Genomic DNA, 15,301 nt, shown 5'->3' on the forward strand with positions numbered 1-15,301 from the left:
GCGCAAATATAGCATCACGGCCAGGCTTGCTGCTGTAATTCGATCCTGCCCTTGGAGCGATCTGCCAGGAACACAATGAGCGATCGTCCCACTGACGAAATAATACGTTAGGAAGGCCGCACTGACTTGATTATATGGATGGCATACATGCGTGCATACGGTAAAAAAAAGATGTTTGGGACCATTACATGTACTATAATTCATACAAAGAAGCTGTAAAATTAGGAAACATTTGCTTTACATTGCAAAAAAAATAAGAAAAATAATTGGAAAACGGATTCTATGAAATGTTGCAGAATGCTAAAGTCAATTCCAAAGTCAAAGAGAAGATGCAAAAGAACAGAAATAAAGAAAATATTATTCGGTAAACCGCACTTTATGGGTTTTGTCATTTATTATTATTTGTTATTTAAGTCCTGACAACTTAGATTTTATAATGTAGGCAACTTTTTTAACGAGTTTGCTCAGTGCAAAGCCACATGGACCACTTCTGAGCACTGAACTAATGCTAACTGAAGGAACATCTCCTCTACCTAGGTCAGAAACATCAATAATATATTGTTGTTTGTTTCCACGGTCGCATCAGTTTTGGGGTGCCCAGAGAATGTGATCCAGACAATCGCATCAACACGGCCTAATGATGGATAATGCTGCTATTGGCTGTGGTGTCACGGCTATCGCTTATTGTCTGAACCCTCTTCCGCATTTATCTGTACATCCAAGGTTAATGACATTACAGGTCAATGACCTGTGTGTGGAATTCTTCCCAAATGAAAACACTGTCAAGCCCACTCATTGTAAAATGGTGCCGCCTCAACATTAGAATTGGTGGAGAATTTGAATTTTTGCACATATATAACATCTACTAACATAATTCCGCCTACTCTCCAAGCAGAGGTTGGTGGGGAAGATTGTGACCTTTTTATCATATGCTCCGTTTTTTGTCCGCTCTCCCCACAAAAAAAACGGAGAAAAAACGGAGCATATGAGAAAAAGGTCACAAAAAACGGAGCATATGAGAAAAATGTCACAATCTTCCCCACCCTGCAAAGTTACGTCCAAACAGATCTCCAACCCAACATCCCCCAGTGTAATGCACTCCTGTATATCTGTGCAGACATATACAATGTACTTGGGGGGTGCTGCATTAGAGATCTCTCAAACCTGCTGTTTTTCAAAGTGGCGGATTTATGTAACCATTGGATTAATATTAATCGAGTTTTAATAACACTACAAGTATTATAGGAAGAATGACAAGCAAGCAAAAAGGGCTGATGTTTATCATATTCATGAATCAATCTTTAATACTCATAATAATGACACAAAAATCTCCAACTTGTCCAAAACAATGACACAACAGTTCTTTCCAATATAACCTCTGATAAACACGATATTCACATCAACAGCAAATAAATTCCCTGTCCTATATCACACATACTGTCTATACAAAACCTTGCCTCGGTGAAATAATAGCAATCAAATGTGTTAGCATTTTTGCAGCCCAATAGATTCTTCCAGGGTTATGTCTATAAAGGCATAAAAACTACACAATCCAGTGTCTTTATGGTCTCTCTCTTAGTTAGTGTTACACTAGATGAGGTAGGGTAAGACTTTATTAGACACAAGAGGGTTTAAAAGCAGCAGTACATTTGCTCCCCCTAGTGAAGCTAGTTGCCACTGCAGCAAGACAGCAGGACCCTAACACAAAACTAGTGTAGAGCATCTATATTAGTTGTTTACCCTCCCTTGTGTAGTACCTATCTGAAAAGTTGCCCCAGTTTCAGTCCTTGCTTTTTCATTTCTGAGAAGTTTGCTTTAGGTTACATAATATGGATCCAAACAGCATCCACTCCAAATAAACCACTGTGTCTCAGCCATAATCATCGTCAGCTCTTGTAATTTAGCCCCTCGCTCTAAAGAGACATGTCATGGTCAGATACCTGAATGGAGTCTAAACTGATCAGCTACAGTCTTTGTCAAGGAGTACTAGTGAACAATCCACTGCTTCTGTGACGTCACCTTATGCAGATGAGACATGTGACTCGGTGAGCAGTGGATCATATGTTGCAGAAAATTTATGGCGCCCCCCGTTGCTCACCGAGTCACGTGTCTCATCTGCATAACGTGACGTCACAGAAGCAGTGGATTGCTCACTCCTTGACAAAGACTGGAGCTGATCAGTCGAAAATTTGGGTAAGTCTAATTTATTGTGTTGGCATCTACAGTTTAAACTCCATTCAGAATGACTTCTACCAACACAGATGAACTTTCGAGCGAAGTCTTGATACCTGTGTGAAACAGGTATATATCCTCCACAGGAATTTAAGTACATGTATCTCTTTCCTCTTATTCTGTCAAACCATAGAACCTCTACAAAGAACAGGTAAAGCCAAAGTTATACATGGGAACACAATTTACATGAAAATATATCACTGAAACCTCCACAAAGACACTTTTTAAAACACTATACAATCCTGAGAAGTAAGAAACTAATACTAAATGTGGTGTTGCCCATGGTTCTAGTTCTCACAAAACCAAAATCTTAAAACTGACTTCTTGCTATATCTTTACCAGTAGAGTTTAGACTGTCGGTTTTTGGACTAAAAAAAACATCAGAATGCTGAACTGGAAAACGAACATGAAAACAGAGACTGAGGGGACCTTGGTACACGCTGTTTCACAGAGTGAGAAGTCAAGTTTTACTCCCAGCCATCTGTTTTCAACTTAGTCTTTTGCTTAACATTTACGCAAAAGTTGCTTATGATAGATGTACGTCCACTCAGAGTCGTATCTAGACTCAGACTGATCCAGGGAAACGTGGGTTTCCTGTCCTTTATTGAGGTCCTAATTCAGAACACATGTTTTACTTGCTATCACACATGTTCTACTTCCTACACTAAAATGTATGGGAACCCAGGAAATGAGTTGGTTTGACCTAAAGTCCATGCCCCTGAGGAGTGAGAAGTTCACACAGTTCCACCTGAAGTTCAAGTTCTCATGTCCCCCGCACATCTGCTTCCCTCGGGGCTGTGGCGGGCGTGTCTGCCCTTGCCATGGCAACAGTGACAGCTGACAGGGCTGCCTGTACCCTGAAGTGTAGTCGGGACTCCAGGCGGTACCCTCGGTACTGGGTCCTGGGAGCACAGGGGTTTAACTGTTAGGTACTGGGTCCTGGGAGTACAAGGGTTAAACTGTTAGTTACTGGGTCCTGGGAGTACAAGGGTTAAACTGTTAGGTACTGGGTCCTGGAAGTACAAGGGTTAAACTGTTAGGTACTGGGTCCTGGAAGTACAAGGGTTAAACTGTTAGGTACTGGGTCCTGGAAGTACAAGGGTTAAACTGTTAGGTACTGGGTCCTGGGAGTACAAGGGTTAAACTGTTACTATAGGTACTGGGTCCTGGGAGCACAAGGGTTAAACTGTTAGGTACTGGGTCCTGGGAGTACAGGGGTTAAAATTGTTAGGAATAGGGACAAGTTAAAACAGTTACAACTGGACAAGGTTTAATACTGTTAGGATATGGTGGAATTTCTTTTGCATAATCATTATATCCTTGGAACTTGTTATCATCAAAATACAACATCATTCCAGGATCATTCCAATTGTGATTGCTTGAAACAATGATTAGAGTCACATGTACATTGTTAAGGTGTGATAGAAATATACAGTGTAGTATAAAAATCTGCAAACTGTGTTAACAACTTTTTGACAAAAGAGTAAGATATTAAGCAGAATGGAAGACTGATTTCAAAAGAATAACCCTTTCCTTGTGTACTTAGTACAGCCTGTAACAATATGGTACACTGTATTTCATTTAGTGCTTTGCCATAATTCTTTTCCGACTTGCAGGTTGAAAGTCTGGAAAAAGGTTAGGGGATGGCAACCACAGAATAACTTGAGCTGACCATACTCACAGGACCTTCTCCAGGTGGTGTTTCGCCTCCTGAAGTCGGCTCTGCTGCAGGTACAGAAACCCCAGCTCCGCGCAGGCGTAGGCAGGCAGGTACTGGTCATTCTGGATCTGGGGGGCACTGGGGACAGAACAGAACTGTGAGGGGAGACCTGGCTGTTACAGAACTGTGAGGGGATACCCAGGCATAGGCAGGCAGGTACTGGTCGTTCTGGATCTGGGGGGCACTGGGGACAGAACAGAACTGTGAGGGGAGACCACTATTACAGAACTGCGAGGGGATACCCAGGTGTAGGCAGGCAGGTACAGGTCATTCTGGATCTGGGGGGCACTGGGGAGGACAGAACAGAACTGTGAGGGGAGACCCAGGTAGAGAAACCCCAGCTCCGCACAGGCGTAGGCAGGCAGGTACTGGTCATTCTGGATCTGGGGGGCACTGGGGGGAACAGAACAGAACTGTGAGGGGAGACCAGTAGTACTGGTAATGACTGTCTCACTACAATGTTTCATAACTGCGAGGGGAGACTATTGGTAACTGCTGCCTCTCAACAATCTTACTGACAACTGTGAGGAGAGATGTGGAAAATCCAGAAGTCCTAAACCTCCCTTTTATCACCAGCGCTCATAAATCCATGTCCAATCTTTAAGATGGTGGTTCCTTAAAACTGTAACAGTTATTGTTGATCACTGTTTTTAGATATCACACTCTTTAGATAAAATCTAAGCTGACTCACCATTTGACAACCTCCTGGAAGCACCCCTCTGCTTCAGTGGGATGTTCCAGATGCTTAAGACAAACCCCCTTCAGCACCGTGGCCAGGCACCAGTCATCGTGGTACAGGGGGGTGCAGCCTGGGGACAAAACAGAAAATAATCGCTTTGGTTCATCTGTTCTGTTCAGTACTTTTCATTCACATGTACTGTTACAGTTTACAGTTACATTGTCTGTCAAAACATTAAACTGCATCGCTAAAACTGAAGAGACCACACAATTGTTTTTTTAATTTATTTCTTTATTCATCTTAAAACATATGGGTAGTCTCTTCAGCCAAATAAAGGCAAAACAGAAAATCATTGGAGTGTCATCAGACTCTGGTTGCTTTAGTCATCTGTTCTGTTCTGTATTCTTTATCTACATGAAATGTTCCTATATATGTCTGTCAATGCATTTAACTGTGTTAGATAAAACTGAAGAGACCACACATAAAATTTGCTTTCGGAAAATATGAACGAATATATGAGTAGAGCACTGGTTGCTATGAAATTTGAGAGCTGCAAACACTAGATATTTTTTTGGGTTCTCTATAAAATCTCAAAAGCAAACTATTTTTAAATGACATTGTACAAATTCATGACAGCCTTCATAGCCTAACATAGCATACTCTTTTCAACAAACATCTAAACTTTCCTGTATATCAAGTACTAAGGAGCAGCAATGCCAACTTGGTGCAATTGATAAATAAAAAGACTCTCAAGTCAAATAGAATTAACCAGTAACTAACCCTTCTCTCTGTCCAGGTCCTGCAGTGTAGCCTCCACCCGTGTGAGGACAGGCTCCACCAGCTCCCGCCGCCGGCCCAGGATAGTGAACCCGTTCCACACATAGATCAGCTCCTGGGGCAAGAATTTCAGGAGAAAGTTGAGGTACATGCAACTTACTTCCTTACTTTGGCCTACTGCCCATCCTTGTGGACGGGGATGGTTAATAAGAATACCAAGTAGACATTCAATGGAAAAATACTGTAATTCTTGATTTGTTAACGGTAACTTAATTTTCGCTACTTTAACGGTCGCCTGTCAGCCGCTAAAATTTCATCATCGCAAGTATTTGATTACTAACATTTAAGACTGATGTTTGTTCCCACCGTTAGGATTAAATGTCCTGAACTACTCCCTTCCCCCCCCCGACTGCTAAAATTACCATCCACAATATCAAATGGATTTACAGTAAATGTTGCAGACCTAAGGTCCATGATAAGAGATTTCCAAACATAACACTTAGATGCTCGACTTCCTTCAGTTTCTAAGGAATCGACTAGTCTTGTCTCGTACACACAATATGATTCCAAAAAAGACCAAAACAAGTGTAGAAAAAACAAAAGAAGAGTACATCCTGCAGCTTTGAATGTGCACAAAATGAACTGAAAGATGCAACTCACGTATCCCGGCAGGACGAGCGACTGGTGCTCCTCGTATCGGGCAGACTTGTCGACTGCAAACTTCTCGATCGGGAGAGACTTTCCCGCAATCCTCTGCTTCAGGACTGGCACCTGTCTGTAGATGCACAGGTACAACACCTGTTACGCCTCGGAAAGCTGGTAAGTTTCTGAGCAAAACTATTTTGTTAAAGAATGAGTGCATCTACATATACTGGTAACTGCAGATGCATCATTAATGTTATACTTCACCTGTTAATCACTTGTTAGCCAGGGGAAGTTGGTTAGTAGTTGGGCAAAACTATTTTGTCAGAGAATAAGAGGAAACATTATGATACTTACACCATTTAAACTTAAATGATTCAAGTAGAATGTAGTCTCAATATAGGGTTTGATTTGGTGATGCATAGTTTTCTACAGGTGTAATCAAAGCAGAAACTGGATACATCAGGTGAACATCAGGACCTGGTATGAATTGGGTGCAGCTCAGGTGTAAAACAGGTGCACATCAGGTGTAAAACAGGTACAAAAAAATGTGTGGTTCAGGTATGTCTGTCTCACCTGAAGAGACTGAGAAGGTTCCGTCTGCTGTCTTCCGTCTGATCCTCGCACATGACCAGGAAGGCTGCCCGCTGGTACATGTAGCATGCCTGTAAAACATGACACAAACATGTAAAGCCACCTTGCAACACATACATCACGCCTGTAGGATAGCAAAACAGTTATTTGCGGGCAGGACCATGTAGGGACCTGCAGGATTGTAGGTATCAGACCTTTATCTCACAGACAAATCAGGTGAAGGTTTTTATGGGAAAATACTCAAGGCATTTTCAACCTGTCCCACAAGTTTGAACCTCAAGACCTTTGACCACACTTAATCTTGGTCAAGAAAAGATAAATGATTAATCTTGAATCTCGTGACTGACCTTTGACCACTTGCTCTCATTCAAGGAAGGAACAAAGTTCGAAGTTCGGATCTTACAACTGACCTTTGACCACTTGATCTCATTCAAGAGACATAACAAAGTGTTAAGTTGGATCTCACGACAGACCTTTGACCACTTGATCTCGTCGAAGGGAGGAGCAAAGTTCAAAGTTCGAAAGTCTTGACTGACCTTTGACCACTTGCTGTCCTTGAAGAGCCATTCGGCGTACGACGCTGCCATGAGCCAGTCGCCGAGGAAGGCGTGGCACCACATCAGCTCCCAGTAGCACAGGTGGTGGAACTGCCGCCACTCCGACTGGGCCACGATAGACTCCTCGAACTTAACGATCGCTTCCGGGACGTTGCCACGGACTTCTGCCATTCTCCCCGCGAAGAATAAGAACAGCGCCCCCTACAGTTTGGGGAGAGAAGTGCAGAAATTGTGAAATAACAAACAGGAACTGTCGCTACTCCGACTGCGCCACGATCGACTCCTCGAACATCACGATCGCTTCTGGGACGTTGCCACGAACCTCCGCCATCCTGCCCGCAAAGAATAGGAAGAGTGCCCCCTGCAGTTTGGTGCAAGAAGTGCAGAAACTGTGAAATTCAGTCTGACTGTGCAACAATAAACTTAATGATCTCTGATGGAACATCTCTGAGGATTTCTACCATTCTTCTGGCAATTGTGAAACAGTTTGGTGAGAGAACTGCAGAAATGGTGAAACAACAAATAGAAACTGCAACCACTCCAACTGCCCCATGATCGACTAATCAAAATTCATGCTGGAACATCTCTGCAAAGACCAGGAGTTTGGAGAGAGAAGTGCAGAAATTGTGAAACTTAGAAACAGCAGCCCCTACAAAGTTGTGATAAGGTTAAAATCAATCATAATGTATGGCTGCTGTAGACATCTCCCTCCAGGATGTTTCATTTTTGGTACAGGACCTCTAGTTTGTACCTCTGGCTCTTGAATTCAACTTGTAAGACATACATGTACATATACATACCTGCGGATATTTCTTGAGACAGGGCTGCAGTATCCTGTCAGCCAGCTCCAAGTCTCCATCTCCCAGGCCTGGAGGGGTACAGAAATGTACAAAATTCAGTGGACATTGAAAAATGAAATGATGCAAAAGTAATAGTGTGCAAAAGGAAGATCAGTAATCAAATAGTCTTGAACCGTAAGTACGAGCTGCGCAAGACCGGACTGTAAGGTTTGAACCACTAGATCTGAATGGACCCCTACTCTTTTTGTTAAGTTTGTGGGATCTTTAACGTGCTCGAGGTGTGGCTCTCCTCAAATACGGGACCTCTGGCATAATGTATGGCATCCCAGAGGATGTGCTTAACCAAAGTAGGAAGCTAGGACCTGAGTTGAGTGATGAAATAGGACACAACACTGGGGCTTGCAAGATATTCAAATGACAGAAGACAGGGTGGTACAGAGGAGTTGCCGTGGACACCAGGAAGAACCACATCCTCATCACACAAATCGAACAAGACATTCTGCATCCATTTTTTTTTTGGACTCGTGCAAAGACTGCGTCTATGTGCATTACAAGGACGGACAGTTTCTTTTCAAGTTAGGAGGTTTCAGAAGCGATAAAGGTCAGCTGAATGATCCTCGTGGCATCTGTACAGACAGGGCAGGTAACATCATTGTGGCAGACATGGGAAATAGTTGTGTGGAGATGTTTGACAAGACAGGCAGATTCCTCAAACACATTGCTACAGGCATGTCACCATGGGGCGTTGCCATGGGACCACAGGGGCAGCTGATAGTGGCAAATATTGACAGCCACACAGTCACCATATTTCAAAGCATTTGATCAAAACTGCATCATCATCAAGTTCCTGGTGACCTTGGAACTAGCCCTTTGAACTTGATAACTTGTCAATTGTTTATTGTGTAATTTATCAAAAACTAATCTAAATCACTTGTTTTGTAGCCTAAGCTGAATTCATTCAGAAATTTTCACTAAAAATAACAAAAACAGTACTGACCTAATATGTAGAGCACGACAGTGTGGTAGCCAATCAGGTACAGCGAGCAGAGCGGCGCTCGGAGAGAGTCCAGGTCAGCCCCCAGCTGCAGCTGTGACAGGCCAAAAGCCTGGAGGACAGAATAGAATAAAGTCAATAGATAGTTAATCTACATGTACATGTAGTGAAACACATTGGTATAGAATATGAGAACTTAAAAAGTAATGCTTTACAGGGCAATGTGGAGTGAAATATGTGCTAGCCTGGTGCTGGTTGATACAGGCCGATGAGGATGAGAACCATGGTCATAATTGCCGTGACAGAAAACGGCATCAATGTGGCACTGCTCCAACTATGATTGGCTCAAGGCTTTGCTGGGTGGACAGTTTAGGGAGGGAAACTTGGACAGCCATAATTGCTGTGAAATCATGATGCCTCCTTAAAGCAGCATGAAAACTTTAAGTATCAGTGCTGCAGTGACCAGGAGTTTGACTAGGGTAGTGTTCATGTCCTTTTTCTAAGATGCAGCCATGACACAATGCTAAGCAGTCCGTATACGTCCGTATCCTGAAGTGTCTTAGCTGTTGTTACCAAATAATTATTCACATATTCCAGGTTGATTTACAATTATCATCATTGCTGTCTCTTCATTAAGAGGCAAAAAAAAATCATTTAATATATATCTTACCTTATTCCCTGAGAATCCTACAAATTCCAGCAGCTTCAAGATCTTGCCTGGCAGCAGAGAAATCATCTGTAGGATTTGATTGAAATTATTGCTTAACTTATCCAGATCAAGTAAAATAAACAAATTGACTATAAAGAGGAAAGAAAATCAGAACAGATCAACTGGTACAACTTTAGGTCCACTGAATTCAGTTGCATGATCATTCAATTCTATTCAAGAATAGTAGCAAAGTAACATAATATCCAGGTCACATTGGTCATAGCAGACCCCAAGTGAAAGGGAACACTTACAGAGGATTACTGTTATATCTCATCAGTCAAGTACATTATATTAACATCATTAAAAAAGGGGACTTGGAAGTTGTAATTTTAGACAATTGTCATAACTTTTTAAGATATATAGAAAATTCCAAAAGAAAGCAATCATGAACATATACGTATCTATTTCTGTATGAGCAACCTTCTCAGGATGCAGTCATGGTTAATATAAAATTATACCAAACTCCAGCCATTATTTGAAGCTATGTAATGAAAAGGTCCCTACAGTAACTGTGTTTGATGTGAGAAATGATGGTTCTCACCACATTGAATGCCCCGACCCCCAGCCTGACTCCGCTCTCAAAGTGCACCTTCAGTGTCGGGTCCTCCCAGGTACGGTTGTCTAAGATGTACAGGCACTGTCTGGGGAGTTCATGAACAAGTTTTTGAAATTAGCATGAAAGTTCATCTATGTTTGAGTTGTGTTTGATATACTCTTAATCTGAACTGCATTCTAACACCATAAAGAGAAAACTTAGATTTTTTTCCAGAAATGCTACTATAGTTTTTTCAGGCTCAAATGACCACACATTACAACACTTATAAGCTTGTGAATACAATGCAAATCACAATTATTTTTCATGTTCTGTGAGTCATGTACTAGTAGATCATAGGTACAGTGCATAAGAAAAACTAAGAATGATTGCTTTTAATACTTGATAATAATACGTTTTAAAGCCACAAAAGTTTCTTACTTACTTGTAGCAGCTGTGGCAGTTTTTAATCTTTAACGCTCCCTTGACGAAGTTGATCAAACTTTCGTCCTGAGGAAGACAGGTAGACAAAATAGTTCTGGTTAGTATCACCCTGGGCGTGATACCCACACCGGGTTTTGCCCAGTAATATAGATAAGATTCCAATCTCTGAGCCTTGCACTAATTGAACAACACAACACAACACAAAACCACAGTTTCACAAAAACTAGTGCTAGAAGCAAACTCATTGATAATTCTGAGACATGCATTGTAAGCGGTTTTAATGATTTCTGAAGAGTGAAGCACATCAAAACTCACCCAATGTGCCAGCTTCATGTACATGTTTATAGGAGGCTTGGAACAGAACAGGGGCCACTAAGGATCAAGGTGCTGTACAATAAACTCATGATCAACTCTAACTCGCATTTACCAGATTTATGCATCTATTCATCTGGTGGAAAATTGGGGACTACGTAGCAATCCTTCTACTTTTTTCTAGTTGAATGCATCTGGACTGACTTACACAAGAGATTGAAGACGGAAGGAGCAAATGATGAAATATGCATTATGAGGGCAAAATAAGACACATTCCTGCTACAAGACATCACAATTAAACATTGAACATGGAACACTTTCAAGGCATGTCTAAGATGTTGTATAAGGTGTGCACCTCACCTCTACGAAGGTGAGACAGGCTCTCTGCAGGAGGCACTCGGCATAACACAGCTCCGAGTGGATCTCAACTGGGACAGGAAATAAATGGACAATGATGGAAGAAAGTCAAATGATTATTACTCTTGGGGCAAAGAAGGCTCCCATTTGCGAAAATACTTTACAGCAGCAATTTCTTCCTAAGATTATTGGCGAAACAAAAAAAAACTGACTTTATATATTGCAGCTACTATAATTATATAACTGGCTTGTTAGTACTTATCTTAAAGCTAACTGATGTACATTCTTACAGCAAATTTATAAACTATTTATTTTTTTTGTACAGAGTAAGAGGCTTATACATGTCATGTAACAATATTTTGTACAAAGACACCTCAGTGAAACAAGAAGCTACTTTGCAGCAGTACTGATCAGCTAGTTGGGGGCTTTTTTAGGACAGCTACTTGCATGATGTACCTTCCGTCAGCTGGTTCACCTGTGATTTCTTCTGGGACCTGGAGAGGGACTCCAGCCAGCTCTCTCTCCTACGGTATCTGGGCAAACAAACAATCAATAGACAAATATATAACAATTACTTGCATGTAAATTACACTTGTAACATTGCATGGGAGGCGAGCCGGCCGCTCGGAACGGCGGATTTCGCAGAATGAGCGTGGCACGAGCGGAGGTCAGAGGTAGCTTCCTCCAGAGTAATTCCCTATGATTGGTCCAGACCAATCCTACTATGACTAGGAAGAGCACTCTCCTATATTTGTACATTCACAAGTCAGAAAGCTTTAAATTAATGTGCCACATTCTCATTTTTCTACAGAAATTTGCTTTCTATGCAATCAGATGACATTGGTGTGCACATCCACTTATTATCATCATCATCATCACCATCACCATTTTTTGGCCTGTTTTCCTTAAACAATCTTCTTGTTCCTCACCTGTTACAGACTGATATTGCACTTTTCAGGTTGACGACAGCCTGCTTGATGTCCTCCTGTGGACAGGAAAGAAGGAGACTGTGTTAACTACTGTATTATGATCTTTTGTGCAAAACCAATCCTAACTGGAATGGAGGAATGAATGATGCTCAGATAGTTACTGAAACCGAAACTGGCAGATAAAGTTAATTTTATTTTGCCGAATTGATGCATTTTTCTAATTACTTACATTAGTACTAGTGTTAATGAAATGACCTAAAACACACAGAAAGATGGCTGAAAATTTGGGATGGCAATTAGTCAACGTTACACAATTTCTCACTGCCAGGGGCTGACTGGTCCCCTCCCCAAGGACCAGTCAGTTGGGTGGGCCGCTATCATGAACAGCACGATTTAGTCAGGCTAGGAGTGCAAGTATCTAGCTGTAGTATTTTGTCCGACTGATCATGAGTACTACTGACCTTCTCAAATGTCATCATGGCCTGCATGAAGAGAATGGTGCCGTAACCGAGGGCGTGGTATGGACTGTGGTCCTTCCTGGGGACAAACATATACATTTTGTAGTTCAATGTTTCAGACAATCGTGAAGTGAGGAATTTCTAAGATTCATCCTTCGCTTCAACTATTGTGGAGCGGAACTCTTTACCGCCATTGAAGGGTTGTAGAGAGATGATGACATTACTCGTAGGTGTTTCCAGAAAACAAAGCTTGGAGTCAGATATGCAAGGCTTTTTGGGGTACCCTTCACTGATATTACTACTAAATAATGCCGCAAGTCTGCAAAGCTATGTGCAAGTTACAGCTGTGATGTTTAAACTTTGAATATTCACTGACATGCCAGATAGAACTTGGAGCTTCAAACATCACGGTTTTACATACTGCATGGACGTGGTGTGACAAGTCAGTAGATGGGCTTACCAGGGCTGCATAAGAGACTTGGCCTGCGCGAAGCGACAGTTCAGGAACAGGTCCAGTCCCTCGATGGCCTCGGCTATGGCTGTAGCCAGATCCATTTGCGTCAAGCTGGGAAAGAAGGAAGGGATTAAAATGGGAATAATTGAATTTTGTCTTCCAAGAAATTGACTTGACTCTTCCCCAATAGAAGTATTTGAGGCACATTTAAGTACTTACTTGTTGACTCTGTCCACTGCATCTTCAAACTGAGAGGGAAGAAAAAAACAAGGCACATCATCATTACTTGATTCATGCAAATCACTGATCATGTACTAGTCACTATACATCATGCATTTATAAGAAGAAGGTTTGATTTGTTTGTTTGTTTGTTTGTTTGTTTGTTTGTTTGTTTATTGAGATCTCCATTAGATTGTACATTGTAAATCTATTCTTCCTGGAGTCCAAAACAGTGAAACAGAACAAATGTACATGAAAGTAAAACCAACATAACAAAGGTGTGAGTTTAAATCAAAATATAACATAACGCATACAACATTAACTCAAAACTGAAATTAAAATGAAACGTGGGGGTGGTCAGAGGTCATGCTGAATAAAGTAACAAAATCTTTTCAAAGTAAATAACAAAGAGGATGCAAACAGCAAGCCATGATAACAGTAAGTAAATTAACAAAGTGGATGCAGAACTGCAAATCATAATAACAATAAGTAATTAACACAGTGGATGCAGAACTGCAAATCATAATAACAATAAGTCAATTACAAGTGGATGCAGAACTGCAAATCATAATAATAATTAAATAATAAGTGGATGCAGAACTGCAAATCATAATAACAATAAGTAAATAACACAGTGGATGAAGAACTGCAAATCATAATAACAATAAGTAAATAACAAGTGGATGCAGAACTGTGAAACATAATAACTAAGTAGAAAACAAAATGGATGCGACCTGATAATAATTTGATAACCCAAACTTAACAAAGAAAATACTAATGCCTACCTTTACAATAGTTTGAGTTTAATTAATTACAGCTACAATTTCATTTAATCAAGGACTTGGTTCAAGAACGTATTACCACCAGTACTGTAAAGGCCTAGTTGTGTCAATTTTAGAATGAATCCACTTGGTGATTTGTGTTTTGAAATTTGAAGGTGTAGTAGATTTCATATGTGGTGGGAAGGAATTGTGTGATTTGGTACATCTGTACAAGAATGTACGTGTCAATGTTGCTGTCTTAGGCTTAGGTAACCTGAAACTGCCACCTTTTGCAAAACGAGTGTTGTGGTCATGTGTACTGTTGACATTTTGTAATCTTTTGTAAATAGCCTCGGGTTTCTTAGTTGCTAAAAGTTTGTTGAACATGGAGAGTGTACCAGTGTAAAGTCTTTCTTTAACTGTGGGCCATTGCAGTCTCCTGTGCATGTCACTGGTGTTGTCTGTGTAGTGTGCATTTAAAACAAGTCTGGCAGCCCTGTTCTGCAGAGTCTGTAGTTTGATAACGGCAATCTTGAACCTCCTTGGTAAGAAATTATGAGAAGCATAAAAGACACCATAACCTTAACATTAACCCATGACCACGTCACACAGGTGATGACATTTCGATTCCCAACATCTGCTTGGAGATTACTAAATCCTCCCTTCTCAGGTCCGTTGCCAGGCAACACCATGTAAACAGACGACATCTCACCTCGCAGTCTTGCTCCCCCTCGCTGCTGGAGTCGTTGACGTTGACCTTGTCTCCCAAACCGGCCGGACTGGTCACTCCCTCGGCCATGGTCAGCAGTGGCCGGGAACCTGGACCTTAGCAACTCTATCTCACCGGCCACATCGTCGTTTTCTCGTCAGGCAGGCTGTTGGGCTTCGTTTGTTCGTCAGGTAGTTACTATGGAAATCGGTATCGATCTAGTGTTAGTTTAGAGGAAGATAATTTCTTCCATGGGCTATAACAGCCTCATTACCCTACACATTGGGTACCTGCCTGTGGCATTGGCTGCAAATACACCTGATATTACAAGATGGGCAGGTGTGTACATCTGTGGATGTCACTGTACCGGGAAATCCCCTGGACCTCCCGACAAGAACAATTACTAGGGGGGCTACTTTTAC

General features: G+C 41.5%; 1 protein-coding gene across 1 annotated transcript; it reads right to left on the bottom strand.

Annotated features, from left to right (window-relative positions):
- Positions 1-2,333: 2,333 nt before the first annotated feature.
- Positions 2,334-15,040, bottom strand: LOC136444772 (tetratricopeptide repeat protein 39B-like). The gene is made up of 19 exons (XM_066442513.1): positions 14,883-15,040; positions 13,410-13,438; positions 13,197-13,301; positions 12,740-12,815; positions 12,279-12,334; positions 11,806-11,882; positions 11,353-11,420; positions 10,682-10,746; positions 10,246-10,345; positions 9,666-9,731; positions 8,999-9,107; positions 8,002-8,069; positions 7,181-7,402; positions 6,627-6,715; positions 6,069-6,183; positions 5,412-5,523; positions 4,644-4,761; positions 3,914-4,030; positions 2,334-3,134 (listed from the first exon to the last, which is right to left on the bottom strand). The coding sequence occupies exons 1-19, from the start codon at positions 14,967-14,969 to the stop codon at positions 2,996-2,998; spliced, it is 1,818 nt and encodes a 605-aa protein (XP_066298610.1). The 5' UTR covers positions 14,970-15,040; the 3' UTR covers positions 2,334-2,995.
- Between the last annotated feature and the right edge of the window lie 261 nt (positions 15,041-15,301).

The sequence above is a fragment of the Branchiostoma lanceolatum genome, chromosome 11 (assembly GCF_035083965.1).
Source record: "Branchiostoma lanceolatum isolate klBraLanc5 chromosome 11, klBraLanc5.hap2, whole genome shotgun sequence".
Classification (NCBI taxonomy): Eukaryota; Metazoa; Chordata; class Leptocardii; order Amphioxiformes; family Branchiostomatidae; genus Branchiostoma; species Branchiostoma lanceolatum.

Coding starts and splice junctions, on each gene's coding strand:
- LOC136444772 (XM_066442513.1), bottom strand. CDS start 14,969: ATGGCCGAGGGAGTGACCAGTCCGGCCGGTTTGGGAGACAAGGTCAAC. Junction 8,070..8,998: donor TGTCGTGCTCTACATATTAG/GTCAGTACTGTT, acceptor GTACCCCTCCAG/GCCTGGGAGATGGAGACTTG. Junction 7,403..8,001: donor GTCTCAAGAAATATCCGCAG/GTATGTATATGT, acceptor CCCAAACTGTAG/GGGGCGCTGTTCTTATTCTT.